This window comes from Eptesicus fuscus, chromosome 4, assembly GCF_027574615.1.
Source record: "Eptesicus fuscus isolate TK198812 chromosome 4, DD_ASM_mEF_20220401, whole genome shotgun sequence".
Classification (NCBI taxonomy): Eukaryota; Metazoa; Chordata; class Mammalia; order Chiroptera; family Vespertilionidae; genus Eptesicus; species Eptesicus fuscus.
The window spans coordinates 72,341,557-72,360,531 of NC_072476.1; the positions used below are offsets into that span (position 1 = coordinate 72,341,557).

At 40.8% G+C, this 18,975-nt stretch overlaps 2 protein-coding genes across 7 annotated transcripts in view; one reads left to right on the forward strand and one right to left on the reverse strand.

Moving 5' to 3' along the window:
- Positions 1 to 11,478, forward strand: part of F2RL2 (coagulation factor II thrombin receptor like 2) — a 15,410-nt gene extending 3,932 nt beyond the window's left edge. For 2 of the 5 annotated variants that reach the window (XM_054715158.1, XM_008161944.3), the window contains exon 2: positions 3,855 to 5,137. In XM_054715158.1, the coding sequence (XP_054571133.1) occupies positions 3,857 to 4,921 (1,065 nt within the window). In that variant the 5' untranslated portion in view covers positions 3,855 to 3,856 and the 3' untranslated portion in view covers positions 4,922 to 5,137. Of the gene's footprint in view, positions 1 to 914; positions 1,003 to 3,854; positions 5,138 to 11,266 lie in introns of those variants that run through there. The other 3 variants (XM_054715160.1, XM_054715159.1, XM_054715156.1) reach the window with 3 other exon arrangements.
- IQGAP2 (IQ motif containing GTPase activating protein 2) overlaps positions 1 to 18,975 on the reverse strand; it is a 221,467-nt gene that overhangs the window by 71,561 nt on the left and 130,931 nt on the right. The window contains exons 1-2 of one of the 2 annotated variants that reach the window (XM_054715154.1): positions 16,377 to 16,392; positions 11,824 to 11,987 (exon numbers count right to left, since the gene is read on the reverse strand). In XM_054715154.1, coding sequence (XP_054571129.1) covers positions 11,824 to 11,987; positions 16,377 to 16,392 — 180 coding nt within the window. Of the gene's footprint in view, positions 1 to 11,823; positions 11,988 to 16,376; positions 16,393 to 18,975 lie in introns of those variants that run through there. The other variant, XM_054715155.1, reaches the window with a different exon arrangement.

Genomic DNA, 18,975 nt, shown 5'->3' on the forward strand with positions numbered 1-18,975 from the left:
CAGAGATCAAGTGGTCTGCTTTCGATAATCAACAAGGCTAATAAATTAGTGTTTCTTAATAAGATACCGTTTTTTTACTTTCAGTGGTACCAGAGAGTTATAGTTTTCCCTGCCCTCATATATGATTTTTAAATTTTAGAAATGAAATCTCCCGAACACTATTACTCAACTCTTAACGTTTTTCTATTTTATTCAACACCAGCTCGGGATAGATCTGCATCTACAACTCTTACCATTAGGTCACAATATTGTCAACGTTGTTAGGAGCGGGAGAGCTGGGCAGAGAAACAACAACGAGAGGGGGGAAACCCAAAATTAAATAAAAACTCCAGACCTCTATTAAGGAATGTTGCTAAAATTCACAGCTGGAATCACTGAGGTGGCTGTAGGAGAGCCCTAAGAATCAGCGGATGGTAGCACATGTGGGGTTTATGAATAGGATTAAGTGAATGCTATTTCTGGGAGTGGATGAACCAAAATGCAGTGGAATCCTAAAAGAAATGAGGCTTGTGGAGGTTCCTTCAAGATGCCGGTGGGGTTTGGAGGAAGTGAAAAGGGGGGAAGAACTCTAATGGGACAAAGTAAAAGGCAGCGAGTTTACTTTCTTCAATCGGGCGGGGGAGAAACGGGACCGGTGCCTCTTTCAGGCCTTTTCCCGGGTTGGCAAACATTTTAGAATCATTTTGTTAAATGGAAACCTGTATAAAGAACTCAGCAAATTAAAAAAATAAAATTTGGCCCTGGCTGAGTAGCTCAGTTGGTTAGAAGGTCCCCCCAATATGACAAGGTTGTGGGTTCGATCCCCAGTCAGGGCACGTGCAAGAATCAACCAATGAATGCATCAACAAGTGGAATAAACAGATCAATCTCTCTCCCTCTTTCTCTCTAAAGTCAATTAAAATTTCTTTTTACAGTGAGTACTGTTCTTAAGGAAAACCACATAAGACCTGTTCAAGCTGAATCAGATCAGCTGAAATTCTCATGGAAAATGGAATCCAGACGGTCAGAGTCAGTGTTTAGCATGTTTTTTTTGGCGTGATGTCTTGCTCAATCACTGGAATTTTCTGAAAACTGACAAACATTTGGTTTCAAAAGCTCTCTTATCAGATCCTGCAGGGAAACAACTCGTACAACATATTCTTCAGCCACCATTTACCAGCTTCATGCTTATCTGGAAAGGCACATTCTATTTGGGGGATGTCAGGTACAAAAATTTCCCGAAATGCAAGCTGAGCAAAAGGATTTGTGTGGCTAAACTCAAGTGTCACACCACGTGCCTCAACCTGCCTCACAGTTCACCTCTAAACAGGCACAAACCACCGCCACTTCCCAGTTACTTTTTTCTTTTCTTTTCTTTTCTTTAATCTACTGTCCCCTAAATAGCACCGAGCACCTCCCTGCCCGTTTGTTCAGGCAAAATTCTCCCTTTGTGTGACACACTGGATTAACTCCGTTTGTGCAATCTCAGGGTTGTGAGGGAGGCTTCCATTTCACCTGGGGCGAATGGTAGAGGTGAAAACAGGAAGAGAAATGGCTCTGAATGAGAACCAGGTTACTGAACACTAACCTCAAGTATTCAACACATAGGAATTCAGAGGTCACATGAAAAGGAACTGGCAGAGAAATAGCATTTAAAATTGGCCAGTAGGAAGTTTAAATTCAGCATAAAAGTTTGCCTCAGGTAACAAATTTGAGAGAATCTACTTTCTATACATGTCAAAGATTAATTTACGGAAAAAGCATATAACGATAAACAGGTCTGAGTACTGAGGTTTATGTTGTATTTGAAACTGCACTTTCAAGAATTAGTAATATCAACAGGACATGTAATGCCAAATATTTATAGTATGTGGTCGTGTTTTGATGCTCTCCCCCCCCCCCATTTCCAACTTCTCAGATCATCACATCGATTTCATCTTCTGATTTTTCTTCCTTCGTCTCCTGTCCCCTTAAAAATCTGACATTTGGATGTGTTTTTTTTTTTTTTTCTTCTCACATCTCTCATTAGGCTGTTCAGCCACTCCCACTAAATTAAACCACAGCCTCTATGCGGACTAAAAAATCCGTACCTATCCTTTGGATTCTTGAAATTGAGGACTCCACACCTAAGGCTTTCCACCTGTCCTGGGACAGTTTACACTCCGAGATCCCAGCAGCAACTCAAACCCAGGAATCCTCAACACCGAGACCTTCGCTTCTCTCCGTGCTGTCCCCGGTCCTTTGGAGCATCCTCCTCCTCCAAGTCATCTTTGCCTCCTGCCTCTCCCCCACCGCCTCCATGCTCAGTTAGGTGCCACGTCCCACTGAGTCTCCATCACAGTCTCATGTGTTCGTCTTCACCTTTCCACTGCCATTGCTCTAGTCCTGTAACTCACCATCTTGAGGTTAAATGAGTACACTAGACTCTGACACTGCCCCCCTTGCTTCCAATTTCTTACCTATTCTTTTTCAGTTCTTCTCTACAATGTCAACAAGGTCATCTCAAACACAGATCATGGTTATATTAGTTTCCAATTGCTTCTATAACAGATCATCACAAATCAGTGGTTTAAGTAAAACATTTATTATCTTATATTTCTGGAGGTCACAAGTCCTAAAGTCAAGGTGTTCATTCTGGAGGCTCCAGAAGAGAATCTGTTTTCTTGCCTTTTTCTAGAAGCTGCTTGCATTCCTTGGTTCATGATTCTTTCCATCTTCAAAGCGAGAAGCATAGCGTCTTCAAATCTCTCTCTCTGACTTTGACCCTCTTGCCTCCTTATTTTAAGGACTCTTATGATTACATTGGGCCACCTGGACAATCCAGGATACCTCCCCATCTCAAGATCCTTAATCACACCTGCAGTCCCTTTTGCCATGTGAGGTAACACATTCACAGTCTCCAGGCATCAGCAGGTGGAATCTTTGGGGTGCCACTAGGCCATCTACTACAACGGTCATCCCTCTGTTCATAATTATTTTATGTGTACAATTCCAGCATCTATCAATGGGCACACGATTCCTCAGGACAGTTTAGGGGCCCTTCAGAGATGTGGCTGTAACCTAATCTTTCAACTTCATCTCTCAGATGAACTTTATTAGTATAAGTTACATTTTTGTGTAACTTTTCTCACTTATCTGAGAGTTGAAGACAGGGAGAGAGTTTATTTGAAACTTTATGCAGTAAAATAGGCAATAAACATTTGCTGAATTAACTTATCTGACATTCCTAGATTCCATGACAGCCTATACTATGCCTCTGCCCATGCATAATCTACAGAAGCTTATGCCTCTATTAAATTCCATCTCTTTAGGAACCTTGCTTATCTTTGTTTACATTCATCTTTTCATTGACATTTTACTCAAACAACTGTCAACTACTGTCTAAATGCTTATATAGTTTATAATTAGATGACATTGGTCTACAATGGTCTGATGTGCTATTTTGTTCCCTCTAAAAATATTATAAATTCCTTACATCTACTTTTTGCTCCCGCATTGGCTAGCATGGTGCTAGGCATATGATAAACCTTTGATTGCCTGATCTACAGTGATTTTTTAAAAATAAAAATGACCCGCCTGGCTCAGTGTCTGAGTGTCGACCTATGAATCAGGAGGTCACAGTTCAATTCCCAGTCAGGACACATGCCCGGGTTGCGGGCTTGATCCCCTTTTGGGGCATGCAGGAGGCAGCTAATCAATGATTCTCTCTCATCATTGATGGTTCTGTCTCTATTTCTCCCTTTCTCTCTGAAGTCAATAAAAACATGTTTAAATAAAAAACACAAATGACCCTACACACATTGTATTTTATGTCTTCTGAACCATAGATATGGCTCAGCAAAATATCCTAAGTTAATACTTCTTTTTAATTACAGGTATGGAAAATGATGCAGATGACTTGGCAGAGCCAACACTTTCTATTAAGACCTTTCGTGGAGCTCCCACAGATGTTTTTGAAGAGTTCCCCCTTTCTGCCATCGAAGGCTGGACAGGAAGCACAACTGTAAAAATAAAGTGCCCTGAAGAAAGTGTTTCAAATCTCCATGTGAATAATGCTACCATGGGGTATCTGAGAAGCTCCTTAAGTACCAAACTGATACCTGCCATCTACATCCTGGTGTTCGCAGTGGGTGTGCCAGCCAACGCTGTGACCTTGTGGATGCTCTTCTTCAGGACCAGATCCATCTGTACGACCACCTTCTATATCAACCTGGCCACTGCAGACTTTCTTTTCTGTGCCACACTGCCCTTTAAAATAGCTTACCATCTCAATGGAAACAACTGGGTATTTGGAGAGGTCATGTGCCGGGCCACCACAGTCATCTTTTATGGCAACATGTACTGCTCCATTCTGATCCTCGCCTGCATCAGCATCAGCCGCTATCTAGCCATTGTCCATCCTTTTACTTACCGGAGGCTGCCCAAGCGCACCTATGCCTTGGTAACATGTGGATTGGTGTGGGCAACAGTTTTCTTGTACATGCTGCCATTTTTCATTCTGAAGCAAGAGTATTATCTTGTCCACAGGGACATCACCACCTGCCATGATGTCCACAACGCATGCGAGTCTTCATCTCTCTTCCAACTCTACTACTTCATCTCCTTGGCATTCTTTGGATTCTTAATTCCATTTGTGGTCATTATCTACTGCTACACAGTCATCATTCGGACTCTTAATGCATATGATCACAGGTGGTTGTGGTATGTTAAGACGAGTCTCCTCATTCTTGTGATTTTTACCATTTGCTTTGCTCCCAGCAATATTATACTTATTATTCACCATGCCAACTACTACTACAACACCGACGGCTTATACTTTATCTATCTCATAGCTTTGTGCCTTGGTAGTCTGAATAGTTGCTTAGATCCATTCCTTTATTTTCTCATGTCAAAAATCACAGATCAGTCCACAGCTTATCTCACAATAGTGAAATCACCTTAGAGAACAATGGAAGCTACCTGTGAAAACACACATGCTTGGGACCACATGTGCGTTAAGTGCAAGGAGCTCCATTCTCTAGCTCCCTTTAGAAGCTCCGAAGATACAGTGCTTCAAAAACAACACTATCAATATTTTAAGAACACCAATGCAGGAGAAAAGATATCACCACTCTCTTTATGGCAGTAGATACATTTACCTGACTGGCACGTTAAGCTCTTTATCTGTTTTTTTTAAAATATATTTTATTGATTTTTTACAGAGAGGAAGGGAGAGGGATAGAGAGCTAGAAACATCGATGAGAGAGAAACATCGATCAGCTGCCTCCTGCACATCCCCTACTGGGGATGTGCCCGCAACCAAGGTACATGCCCTTGACCGGAATCGAACCTGGGACCCTTCAGTCCTCAGGCCGACGCTCTATCCACTGAGCCAAACCGGTTTTGGCACGTTAAGCTCTTTATCGCTCCATCTTCCCTACTTCTATGAGCTTTCTACTCTAGATGAATTGAAGGAGAATGGGACAAGGGACAATGATAAAAGCATGGAGAGAAGCTAATATCACAGATTTTGGTATCTGGCATTTTTTTACTTTTCTGCCTTCTTCCACTTTCATGCTGGGGGCTGCCTCATTAGCTGATTCTACCTTTGTAATATCTCTTACTAGGATCCATTATCTTAGTCCCATCTTTGCCTTCCAACCATTCTCTTCCCAGCCAGCCTATCCTCCACTTCACCAGGCCACTGCCAGATTTTTCTTCCTCAAGTATCAGTTTGAATAATTCACTCAACCCGACCCCCACCCCAAGCTCACTGCAGCATTATTTATGATAACCAAGCTATGAAAGCAACCCAAGTGCCCCTCAATAGATAATTAGATTTAAAAAGCTGAGGTACATATATACAATGGAATATTACTTGGCCATATAAAATAATGAAATCATACCGTTTGTGCCAGTATGGACCTAAAGGGTATTAGGCTCAGAGAAATAAGCCAGAGAAAGACAAATATCATATGATTTCACTTATATGTGGAATCTAAAGAACAAAATAAGCAAACAGAATTGAAATGGACTCATAGATACACAGAGAGAACTGGTGGTTGCCAGAAGCAAGGGGGCATTGGGGCACTGGGAGAAAGAGGTGAAGGGACTAAGAACCACAAGTTGGTAGTTACAGAATGGTCACAGGGATGTAACGAACAGACATATAGACAATAATATTGCAATAATTATGTATGGTGCCAGTTGGGGTACTGGAAATATCAGGGGGAACACTATGTAAAATATGATTGTCTAACCAACACACACACACACACACACACACACACACACACACACACACGCGCGCGCGCGTTAGAAAACCTCCATGGACTCTCCACTGTTTTAGAAATGATTAATCTTTAGTTTGGCATTCAGGGCTAACTTGTTAATTTTACTTCCCAATAAACCTTGCCTGTGATGTAGATACTAGCGAAGCTTCTTGCTTTGCTGTGATTTCTCCTCTTTTTGCCTCTGTCTCTAACTGGAAAGCTATTTCTAACATGTTTGCCTTAATTCTTTCCATCTGTTAAAGCCCTCAAAGGACCATTCTTCCCTAAAGTTCATTTTTCTAATCTGAACTTTCAAAGCATTTTATTGTATTTTTATTATGGTAGTTATATATAGTTCGTTTATATACAAATATTAATTCCATAAACACTTAAGCACCATGTATTAGTATAGTAGAGAAGGGCTTGTTCTGTCCTTTATTTGTGCTTTTTTTTTTTTTTTTTTTTTTTAAATATATTTTATTGATTTTTCACAGAGAGGAAGGGAGAGGGATAGAAAGCCAGAAACATCGATGAGAGAGAGACATCGACCAGCTGCCTCCTGCACATCCCCCACCAGGAGATGTGCCCGCAACCAATGTACATGCCCTTGACCGGAATCGAACCTGGGACCTTCCAGTCCGCAGACCGACGCTCTATCCACTGAGCCAAACCGGTTTTGGCTCTTTGTGCTTTTTATGGCAACCCCAGGCTCAAGTTTTCCTAGGGTCTGTGGGGCCCAGCTCCATGCTTGACATTGTCATGTGGCTGAATGAATGAAAGAATAAAATCCCAAAGCATCTTAGCAGCATGAAAAGTCCATTAAATTCCAACAGAGAAAGCAAGGTATTCTGTATGACAAGGGACAACACCATTTTTAGTTGGACATGTAAAAAAAATCAGGAAACTAAGCTACGAATATACTCAAAGTCATAGAGAAGTTTAAAATGCCTCCATTACTTTTGTGGCTTAAACATAGTTTTTAATGGGAAAAGGATATTTTGTTATAAATGCCCAGCATCTTCCTGTAGGTAAATGACTATATTCCCCTTAGTTTAGGGATTAGACAGAAGGTAGTATATCAGTAGTTAAGGGCATAAAAAATTGCTGACATGAATTTTCAAGTCTGTAAGAATGTGCATTGACCAATATACCTGTAGTGAGCATCAAAACAATAAAAAATTTTAAATGCATAATTTTTAATGTGCAGAGTTTCCTATTTCATTGGACTTAAGTTAAAAAAACACCCACACATGCCCATAAAGACCCTTTACAGCATGTGTGCGGTTATGTGAAGAACAAAAATCAGGTAAATACTAAAGCAAGAAATAAAAACAAATCTAAAATAAGTTTCAAGATGACAAAAAGGTAAATGTATGGAACTAGTTTTTGCAAATAAAGTCATCAACTGCAATACAGTTTTATCTATGGAGAACATGAAACAATATTCACTTGTTAAAAAAGCACACTTAATATTTATGCAATAAACTACACGTAGCAAAGCAGAACTTTTGGTGGGAATATAATTCATATGTTCTCAAGCAAAGCCTTCAATTTAAAAATAGATCAAAATTCACTGCCCCTGGTGAACAGAGTGTGTTCTCTGCTAAGTGTATGCCAGCATGCCCTTTACCCAGACTTTCCCCAAGAGACAAAAAGAATTTGGTGCCTACACAACGTTATACTTGAAATACTATTACCAAGGCCCAAGTAGTATTTACCATATAAGGATATTTTATATGGCCAAGTAATCCTCACCAACTTATATCACTGTCCTTTATTTTTGATAAAACTCAGCATCCATTCTTTGAAGATGTTATCACTGAGACCTTTAACACTATATATTTTACAAGCTTCATTTTATACTGACAATACAAGTATTGTATTTCCTTCTATTATTTTCCATGTTTGGACCTTGGGAAGGCAAGGCACAGAAATACCACCATAATACACAACTGGAAACTATTAGCTATCAAAACAACAGAGGTTAAAAAAGAAATGCAGCTCTAGCTGGCTTGGCTCAATGGAAAGAGCGCTGGCCTGCAGACTAAAGGGTCCTGGGTTCGATTTCAGCCAAGGGCACATGCCCAGGTTGCAGACTCAATCCCCAGTAGGGGGTGTGCAGGAGGCAGCAGAGCAATGATTCTCTCTCATCATTGAGGCTATCTCTATTCCCTCTCCCTTCCTGTCTGAAATCAATAAAAATATATATTTTTTAAAAAAAAAGAAAAATGCAGACACCCCACCAAATAAACAGAACCAGATCTCGCCCCCCCGCCCCCCAAACTGGGAAAGAGATCAGGCTGAGAAAAGAAAGTTTCAAAACTAACGGGCAGAGAAAGAAAAATGTTGAAAAAAATAGGAATTTAACCAAATCGGATTCATTGCGTAGAATTGTTTTAAGTCTGTTAGCTGTTCCAATACAGTTCAAGCCCCCAATTTTATTGGCCAGAGTACTTTAATGCCTGAGCTAGAACCCAGCTCTCTAGGCTCATATTTAATGCTCTAATCACACTGTTAAAGCCACTGCTTTCACACTGAGGAAGGATGCCTAACAGAGAGCTGGCACCACATAATCACTCAGGGAAGGCTTTGGGGGTGCTCTGGAGGGGTGCTCTGTGGTTCTGCCTTGATTCAGAACCTTCACAAGGGAATGTTCTGCGGGGGGTGGGGGAGGAGGGGTCCTCCACCGCCAGCCTATGAAACGCTATGAAACGTTTGTGGAGTCAGGCTCACCTCCAGGACAAACCCCCAAGTGGCTGCGGGCAGGGCATTACCTTATCACCCTGTAAGACAGGTACTACATGTGTAGACTGAAGCAAAGAGAATTTTGGTGACTTGACTAAAATCCCTAGTTCATTTTTGGCAAAACCAAGATTTGAATGGTGCCTTTTGTCCAAAGCAAACAACTTGTATCTTAAAATCCCGGTAAGTGTGCCCTGTGCCAGGGCCACAGCTACATCAGTGGCAACAGCAGGTGGCAGCTCACTCTTCCTAGTTGACAGGGTCTACTCTCCTCCCCTGAGATGTGGGAACACAAGGATCTGCGTCTCATTCTCTCACTCCCTGGCCTGGCATTCAACCCAGGCCTCAGGTTCATTCACATCAGGTAAGAAGACAGCGCCCATCCCCCACAGTTGCTGTGAGGCTCAAATGAAGATCCACGTAAGGGCACCTGTATAGCACCTGCTGCCGCCGTGCCAATCCGAGGGCAAACAGCACAGAAGGCCCCCACCCCAGGGAACAGTTTTCTTCACCTTTAATGAGGAGTGAACAGGGTTTAGACTGTTTTATTTTTTTCTACTTTTAGTGAATTTTGATTTATTAAGTATTTATTTTGCACAGGAAATGCATAGTACAAAATTTAAAAGATTAGGAAATGTTTCTTCCTCTTCTCTAGTCACTCAATGCTCTTCCAGAGGCAACCACTTCTGTATGCTGCTGGAGACTACATGATGCCAAAACATTTCTAATGCTTTGAGACAAAGTTAGTTACTTTGAAGGGAACACCTGAACTGGAGCAGTCCTGTTCTAGAAACTAGACTAAGTCACTGGGGGAACTGGCCCTTTGTGAGTTGTTTACCTTGTATTTTGAAAGTATAGAAACATTGAGTAAATAATACATGCACTCTGTAAAAAACCTCAAAAGTCCAAATAGTACAAGAAGAGAGAAAAAGGAAGTATCAAACTTCCTATCTGGTTCATCTTCCAGATGCTGTCTTCTTTCAGAAATATTCTACGCACATATAAGCCCACATATACTGTATATGGGTGTGTATGCCATTTGTGTATCTATGTGAAAGCATATAAACACTTAACACACATATTAAATACTAAAGGCCCGGGGCATGAATTTCATGCCCCGGGGGGGTGTCCCCTCAGCTCAGCCTGCACCCTCTCCAATCCGGGAGCCCTCGGGGGATGTCCAACTGCCAGTTTAGGCCTGATCCCTGGCAGTCAGACATCCCTCTCACAATCCGGGACCACTGGCTCCTAACTGCTCACCTGCCTGCCTGCCTGATCACCCCTTACTGCCCTTCCCGCTGGTCTGGTTGCCCCAAACTGCCCCCCATGCTGGCCTGGTCACCCCCAACTGCCCTCCCCCGCTGGCCTGGTCGCCCCTCACTGCCCCCTCTGCTGGCCTGGTCGCCCCTCACTGCCCCCTCTGCTGGCCTGGTCGCCCCTCACTGCCCCCCCCCCGCCAGCCTGGTCGCCCCACACAGCCTGTTTGGTTGTCCGTTCGGTTGCAATGGTCGCTTAGGCTTTTATATATATATAGATTGTCCAATATAGAACCATTCATTCTTTTCTGTGTATTTCACTGTATGGATACACTGCAATTTAACCAGCCCCTCCTGATGGACATTTTAGTTTGTTGTTGTTTTTTGTCTTTTGCTGTTACAAACAATGCTGCAATAAACATCCTTTTCCATCTGCCTTAATATATGTTTCTGAGTCACACAGACTGGGGTATAGTTCCAGAAATAATTACTTTTTTGGGGTAACACTGGACAACTTGGTCTTAGCCTCATTTTCTATAAGATGATGATAATGATAGTTCAGAGAGCTGTTATGAGGATTATGTGAGAATATGCACCAAGTATCTAATATCTAATATCATGCCCAGCAAATATCAGGTGATGCATAAATGTTTGCTCTAACCAAGGATGTATTTCCCATCTCAGATAAGGCAGTTCCTGGTTCCAAAGTCTCATATAGAGGAGATGCTCACCCCTTTTGGGTTGGCTAATACATGGGGTCATGAAAGGTATGAGTGGCTAGCACCCAGGCAGCATCACTTCCCCTCTCAGGTGACAGGTCATACAAGGCTCACCACTCAGCCCAGTACCCTTCTAATGGTGGCCAGTATCTGTCTGACTCCTTATAATACCAGTAAAAGCTCCACAGTCAGAGAAACCGTCTGCTCTTTATGGGGACTCTGGCCAGGTCAGTGTCCTATGTCCAGAACAAACCATGCTGGTTCCTCCCTAAATCATCCTGCTTCCCACCCACCTAACCAACTCTTCCTTACCTTTCAGGCACAGCTTCTATTCTATCTCCACTGCAACTGCTCTTAGGATTCTAATCCGCAACAATCCCAACCATCTCTGAGTCACCCCGTGTACTCCTCATTTTGACGCTTTGCCACATGCCTATCTCGACTATTACTTATTCTATCAAAGCATGACCACTGCCTCAATCAATTTTTCAGCATCGAGGATAAGGACAGAGAACATTCAAATGATGTCACGTGTTCCTTGGAGCCCCTTGCCCGTACCAGGTGCTATATACTGCACTATGCACACAGCACGTGCTCAGAAAATATCCAAGAACTTGGGACTCTGAACAAAAGCTCACTCATGACTGAGTTTTTAGGAAAAGAGTGGAAGCAGTCATCAGCTCTGGAGCTGGCTTCCCCCTAATGTTTGACGCCAGGAAAATGACAGCGCTATTGCTTCCATTTTGATTCACAGGCAATTGCTGGAACAAGAGGCTCATAAGCTTTAGGAAAAGATGGGTAAAAAAAAATCCTCCCTTCCACCTTTTCCGTTATCTAGTCTGTAAATGTGAAGGAAATGAACTTACTGAGACTTACCTTCAGTTTCTGTGATTTGGCGTGGTATAAAACATCCTGGTAGTGCTGGGCATGGTCGGGGTCCACATCTCTAATCTTAGCTGTAGGTAACTGCAGACTTTCTAGTGTCTTTAAAGGATCTCCTTCATCAATAGCTTCATTGATACACCCCACAGCCACAACTCCTGGAAAACGAATGAAGTTTTCCTCTTAAAGCACAGTACTTTGTAAGTTCTCTAGAATCAGCAATTGCAAAGATGGAGTTAGGAAGGGGGGTGGGGTGGGGAATCCACACACACACACAAAACTATAAGAGCTAATAAACAAGTACAGCTAAGACTGTGAGAGATAAGATCAGTGTACAAAAATCCAATGTATCCCTATATATTTGCAATATGCAATCTAAAACGACAGTAAGGGAAAAGTCCATATATAATAGATTCTAATTACAAATACAGTATAATTACAAAAAGAATAAATAAGAATAAATTTAACAAAAGAAGCATAAGGTATGAAAGATCATTGAAAAAAAATAAAGATGACTTAATAAATGGAAAAATCATCTCACGTTCATGGCTCTAAAGACTTAATATTGTTCAGATGGAAACACTCCTCAAATGGATTTACAGATTCAATGCAACACCTAACAAAATCACAGCAGCCTATTTTTTTTAAACAGACATTGCCAAGCTGATTCTAAAACTCATATGGAAATGGAATAAATCAAGAATAATAAAATGCAATGTTGAAAAAAGAACAAAGTTGCCCTAGCTGGTTTGGCTCAGTGGATAGAGCACTGGCCTGCAGACTGAAGGGTCCCAGGTTTGATTCTGGTCAAGGGCACATGCCAGGGTTGCAGGCTAGATCCCCAGGGTGGGGTATGCAGGAGGCTGCCGATCAGTGATTCTCTCTCATCATTGATATTTCTCCCTCTCTGAAATCAATTATATATATATTAGTGTATCTAAACTATAAAAAATTTAAGAAAGGAAAAAAGAAAGAAAAAGAACAAAGTTGAAGGACTCTTCCCAATTTTGAAATTTACTACTAAAGCTACAGTTAATACTGCATTGTTCTAGGGTAAGGATAGCTATACAGATCAATGGAATAGAATTTAAAATTAAGAAATAAACCCTTACAGTTATGGTCAATTGATTTTTGACAAGGATGCCAAGACAATTCAACAGGTAAATAATAGTTTTATAACAAATGGCCCAGGGACAACTGGATAACCACATTAATTAGAATGAAAATAAATTCCCTATATTATTCCATGCATAAGAAATAACTCAAATGGATCACAGACCTAGAAGTAAAAGCGTCTATAATAATAAAAGCGTAATATGCTAATTAGACCAGACAGCCGAACAACCTTCGGGATGAAGCCACCGTGGCGGGGGCCGAGGCAGAGGTGGTTAGGGGTGATCAGGCAGGCAGGCAGAGTGGTTAAGGGAGATCAGGCAGGCAGGCAGAGGGGTTAGGGGCAATCAGGCAGGCAGGCTGGTGAGCTGTTAGAAGCCAGCAGTCCTGGATTACGTGAGGGTACAGGCCGGGCTGAGGTACACCCCACCCCCATGCACAAATTTTGTGCACCTAGCCTCTAGTGAACTATAAAACTCTTGGAAGAAAACATAGGAATAAATCTTTGTGGCCTTGAATTAGACACTACTTCTTAGCTATGACACCAAAACCACAAACAACAAAAGAAAATGCATGGGATGATATAAAACTTAAAGCTTTTGTGGTTTAAAGGACACCATCAAACAAAATGAAGACAACCTACAGAATGGGATTAACTACTTACAAGTCCTGTATCTGATTAAGGACTTATATACCTTCTATGCAAGTATGTCTCTTACTATTCAAAAGTAAAAAAGAAAACCCAATTTAAAATGGGTAAAGGACTTGAATATACATTTCTTTAAAAATGGTACACAAATGGCTAATAAGCACATGAAAAGATGCTCAATATCATTAGTTATTAGGAAAAAGCAAAACCCAATCCCAATGAGATACCACTTCATACCCACAAACGATAACAGGTGAGTGAGGATCTGGTGAAACTGGAACATACATTGCTGGTGGAAATGGAAAATGATACAATCACCTTGGGAAACAGGCAGTTCCTTAACATATTAAACACAGAACACCATATGATCTGGCAGTTCCACTTCTTGGTATGTACTCAAGGGAACGGAAACCATATGTTCACACAAAAGCTTATACATGAATATTTACAGAAGGAGTAGTCATAACAGCTAAAAGTAGAAACAACCCAAATATCCATCAACTGATGAATGAATAAACAAAATGTCTACCCATAGAACAAAATATTATTTAACCTAGGAAGGAATATGAAGTATACTGAAATGTGATACAACATAGATGAACCTTGAAAACATTAGGCTAAGTGAAAAGAAACAGACACAAAAGGCCACATATTACATGATTTTATTTATATGAAATGTCAAGAACAGGAAAATCCAGAGAAACAAAGTAGAGTAGTGGATTAGGGGGTGGGAGGAGGGGATGTTAATGGGTATGAAGCTTCTTTTTGGGGTGAGGAAAATGTTATGAATTTAGACAGTGGTGAGACAGCAAGATGGTGGTAAAGTAGGTGGAAGTTCACACTTGCCTCTTCCCAGCACCATATCAGATTGTAGCTAAAGTACAGAAAAATCAGCCTGAATAACCATCTGAAGACTAGATGAACTGTTATACAACTTTTAAATATATAAAATAACCATAAAAACAATAAAAGGTAAATGTTATGGTATGTGAATTATGTCTCAATGAAGCTGCTATAAAAAGGGGGTTAGCTTTACACACAAGTAGCAGCAGGGATGCTAATTTCTAAGGCAACCCCCTTACTTAGATAGTGGATGATGGAATCATAGAATACCAGTGCTGGAAGAATTTAATGCAGAGATATACAGGAAAAAAAACCTGAAATGCAAAAACATTTGGATATATATTCTATTCTTTGGATTATTCTACTTCACCACTCTAAAAAAATGCCAAAACAGAGAGTTCCAAAAGCAAACAATTCCCTACAGTGTTAGTAGAGTGAATTTCCAGGTCAATATAGTCTCAACGATGCTCAATGGCATGTTCTGTGACGATGGAAATGTTCTGTATCTGGCTTTCCAATATAGTAGCCATTACCCACATGTAACTGTTAAGCCATTACAATGTGGTTAGTATAAGTGAAAAACATAATTTGAAATTTTATTTAATTTCAGTTAAGATACCCATACTTTCTTGGAAGTATAGGAAAGCTCCATAGTCATGCATGTTTGGGGATATGGTTAAGGTTCAAGCATGGCTACTGAATGCCATTGTTTCAGTAATACCACCTGGTAAGATCACACCTGGAGCCCTAAGTCTTGGAGGTACCAAGGGAAGAATAAGCATTCCATCAGTTTAATGTCCCACCATCTCTACGATAGCATAGGATCTTGAGACATAGACTATAAGGTCCAGGAATGGAAAGCACAGAAACCAAGCTATGGAATCTGGAGAGTTTTTGAAACTAGCAAAAGGGATCCATTTGGAGGTCACTTCTCAATACTGCCTTATTATTAAAAATAAACTATCAACCAGTCATAAAAAACTATAGTTTATGTACAAATATGTGTATATGCGTGAATATATGTATATAAACATTGTACACACATACGTATATACTAACAGGGGGCTTCTGCTTCCCAGCTTAGTGCTGATGGACAAGAACTATAAAACTTAAACATAAACAAGCAGCAAGCTTAGAAAATAAACATTCTTAAAGCCAAACTTCTTACTTCTTATTTTGTCAGTTATCTTTCATCCAAAACAATCACAATTCACTGTAAAAATGTGATATGCTAGGAAACAGAATAAGTACTATTAATTTATCTGCATCTTGAGATATTTGAAATTAAAGTAAAATACTCAGCTAACTATCTACCAAATAGATGACTTCACAAATACCACCTTGCTAAGAATGGAAATAATTATCTGGAGGATGGAAGGGACAATCTAAAATGATTAGAAATTATTCCTGATTACAGTATTTACTTAAATATGTTTGAAGAAAAAGTACTTTCCTAACATGCAAGTTATGTTATTTCAAGACGGAAGAACTCAGGAAAGTCTAAGCACTATCTACCTACAAGGTATCGTCATTTTAAAAAAATCCTCACCTGAGGATATGTTTTTTATATATTTTAGAGAGGGAGGGAGGGGTTGGGAGAGAGGTGGGGAGGGGGAGAGAGAGAGAGAGAGAGAGAGAGAGAGAGAGAGAGAGAGAGAGAGAGCGCGACCGGCCAGTAGGTTGCCTTCTGTATGTGTCCAACTGGAGATCAAACCCACAACCGTTTGGTGTATGGGACAACACTCCAACCAACTGAACCACCTGGCCCGGGCCAGGTATTATCATTTACCCTGTTGTAGTTATAAACTGGAGTGCACAGACTAATTCATTTCATCCTCTAGACACCTACCTTGGGTAGACTGTTCTAAATACTTTTAAACACCCCATCCAAAATGAATCGGAATGACACCATAAGAAATGTGTGTTCCCATTGGCTGCTCACCTGGGAATGCGTGCATTCCAGCTGACTTGATTGAAATCACCTGCTTTAGTTCTGTTTGGTATGTTTCCAAGACTCAAGCTGCTGAGGTCATAGTAAATGACCTCATAGGAGCCAAAAGATCTACTACTCAGCAGCCCCCTGGTGCATCTGCATCACTTCCTCTGTTTATAAGTCCAGGGGAAATCCCATTTCAACAAAGATCGCTGAGCCTCAGGTCCATGGCCCACTTCCCTAGGTCATCGTGTGACACTACGGCAACATTCTTGCGTGAGAATGTGGGCAGAATGAGGGAGTGGGCAGAAATTCTCTTAGAGGCTGTGTATTTGAGACAGCAGAGGAGGTACCCTACAGAGAATGGTACCTACCAAATGTAAAAAGCAGTTCACAGAAGAAAACTTCCTTGTCTAGGCTACATGAATGCTCCTCTGGGGCTCTACTGGGAACAGCGAACTTTCCAGTGAGAAACCAAGAGAGCATCCCAGTCTCAGAAAATGCATTTAGCAGCGTCTCCATTAAATTCACCTTCTACATTTATCATTTCCCGTTAGCTGCATACCTTATCCACATCACAAATCAGTCAGAGGATGAGACCCGAGAGAACGTGGCAGGGGTGGGCTGGGGAGAGTAAAGCACTTTCAAGATGTCCATGAAAAATTCTCAGCGTTTTCAGATGATTTAATTACTATACTGTGTAATTCCTGCCATGGAATACACAATGGTGTATTTTTAAAATTTAGTTTTTTAAGCAATCACCTAAATATATGCTATCAAGCTCAAAACTTAAAAGAACTTTAAAAAATACCTCATTTTGGCAGAATAACAGAACAAGCCAAAAGAAAGAAATGAAATGTTCTGTATTAAACTCTCCAAATCCTAGGAAGGAAATATGATATAGAATATCTGAAGTAACTCTGCTGGTTATGGCATGTGCCCTTCATGACAAGATGTTTAGAAGAAATATGGGAGTGGCCATGTGGCATATCTCGTGGAGAATGACAGTGCTCCAGTTTAACTAGATAAATGCCACACCAATCCAAAGAGATTTTTCTTTAAGAATGATAACCACCTACAAAAGGCCCCTCTCTTTTTAAGTTATACACGTTACCTTTTCCCCCTTTTCCTGATAAAAGCAAAGGCTCTTAAGATATTCTGGGACAAAAATGGCATTCCCTCCCCTTTGTAAAATCAAAGTCCAGAATGAGAGTAAAACGACAATTGTTCAGCACTGAGAACTCACACACCTTCCCTTGCATAAGCAACACACACCACAATCACCAAAGCAGAACTGGACTTCAGGTATTGTCAGAAAGAATTGGGGAAAAGTTATGGAATACTATTCAGCTGTACAAAAGAAGGAAATCTTACCTTTTATGATAGCATGGATGGACCTGGAGAGTATTACATTAAGTGAAATAGGTCAGAGAAAGACAAATACCATATGATCTCACTTATGTGTGGAATTTAATAAATAAAAATAAATAAACAAAACAAAACAGACTCATAGATACAAAGAACTGAGTGACAGCTGTCAGAGGGGAGGGGGTTAGGGGACTGGGTGAAAAGGTGAAGGGAATAAGCAAAACAAACAAACAAACAAACAAACAAACCCAAAACACCCCAAAAACACCTCATAGATGCAGACAACAGTGTGGTGATTACCAGAGGGAAAGGGGGGTGAGGGGAAGTAGAAGAGGGTAAAAGGGGGATAAATGGTAAGGGGAGGAGCCTTGAGTTTGGGTAGTGAACATATAATACAATATGCAGATAATGTATTATAGAATTGTACACTTGAAACTTTTATAATTAATTAACCAGTTACCCTAATAAATTAAAAAAAAAAATTTAAGAGCGAAAAAAAAAATCAGGAAAAAGCTAGAAAACAAAGATGAGACTTGATTCTTTATTTTGCCTACCCAAAGAGAGTCCATCCTACCCAAATGAGTGCATTAGCCAAAGCACTCAAACCATTGCTGCAGGAGACCCCAAGTGCTGTAGCTGGGGATCAAGGAGGAAGGCTGAAAGGCAGAGGGCTGGGGCACTGAGCTTTGTAACAGGACACAAACACCAGGGCTTTGTTTTGTTTGTTTTAAAAATATTTTTTTATTAATTTCATAGAGGAATGGAGAGGGAGAGACAGAAACATCCATGTGAGAGTGAAACATGGATTGGCTGCTTCCTGCACACCCCCTACCAGGGATCAAGCCCCAAACTGGGCATGTGCCCGGATGGGGAATCGAACCAGCAACCTTTTGGTGTACAGGGCGATGCTCAATCAATTGAGCCACATCAGCGAGGGCTGTTGGTTTTTATGATAGAAAAAAACTGCTTAAAGCTTGAATTTGGTAATTCCTGCTACAGAAATTAGTGAATAACTGATTGCTAAAGTTACACAGCTCCTCATTCCTGTTTTTATATGCAAAAGGCAAATGATAAGGAAGCAGCTGACACTCAAGAAAGCACGTTTCAGGGCATATCCTCTTGGGATTGCCCACTTTCATGCTCATAGTTCTCAACTTCTAGAAACAAAACAAATCACCATGACTTCTGATTATAAGGTGACAGTTAGATTATGTTCCAATTTCTTCCTAGGGCAGGAACA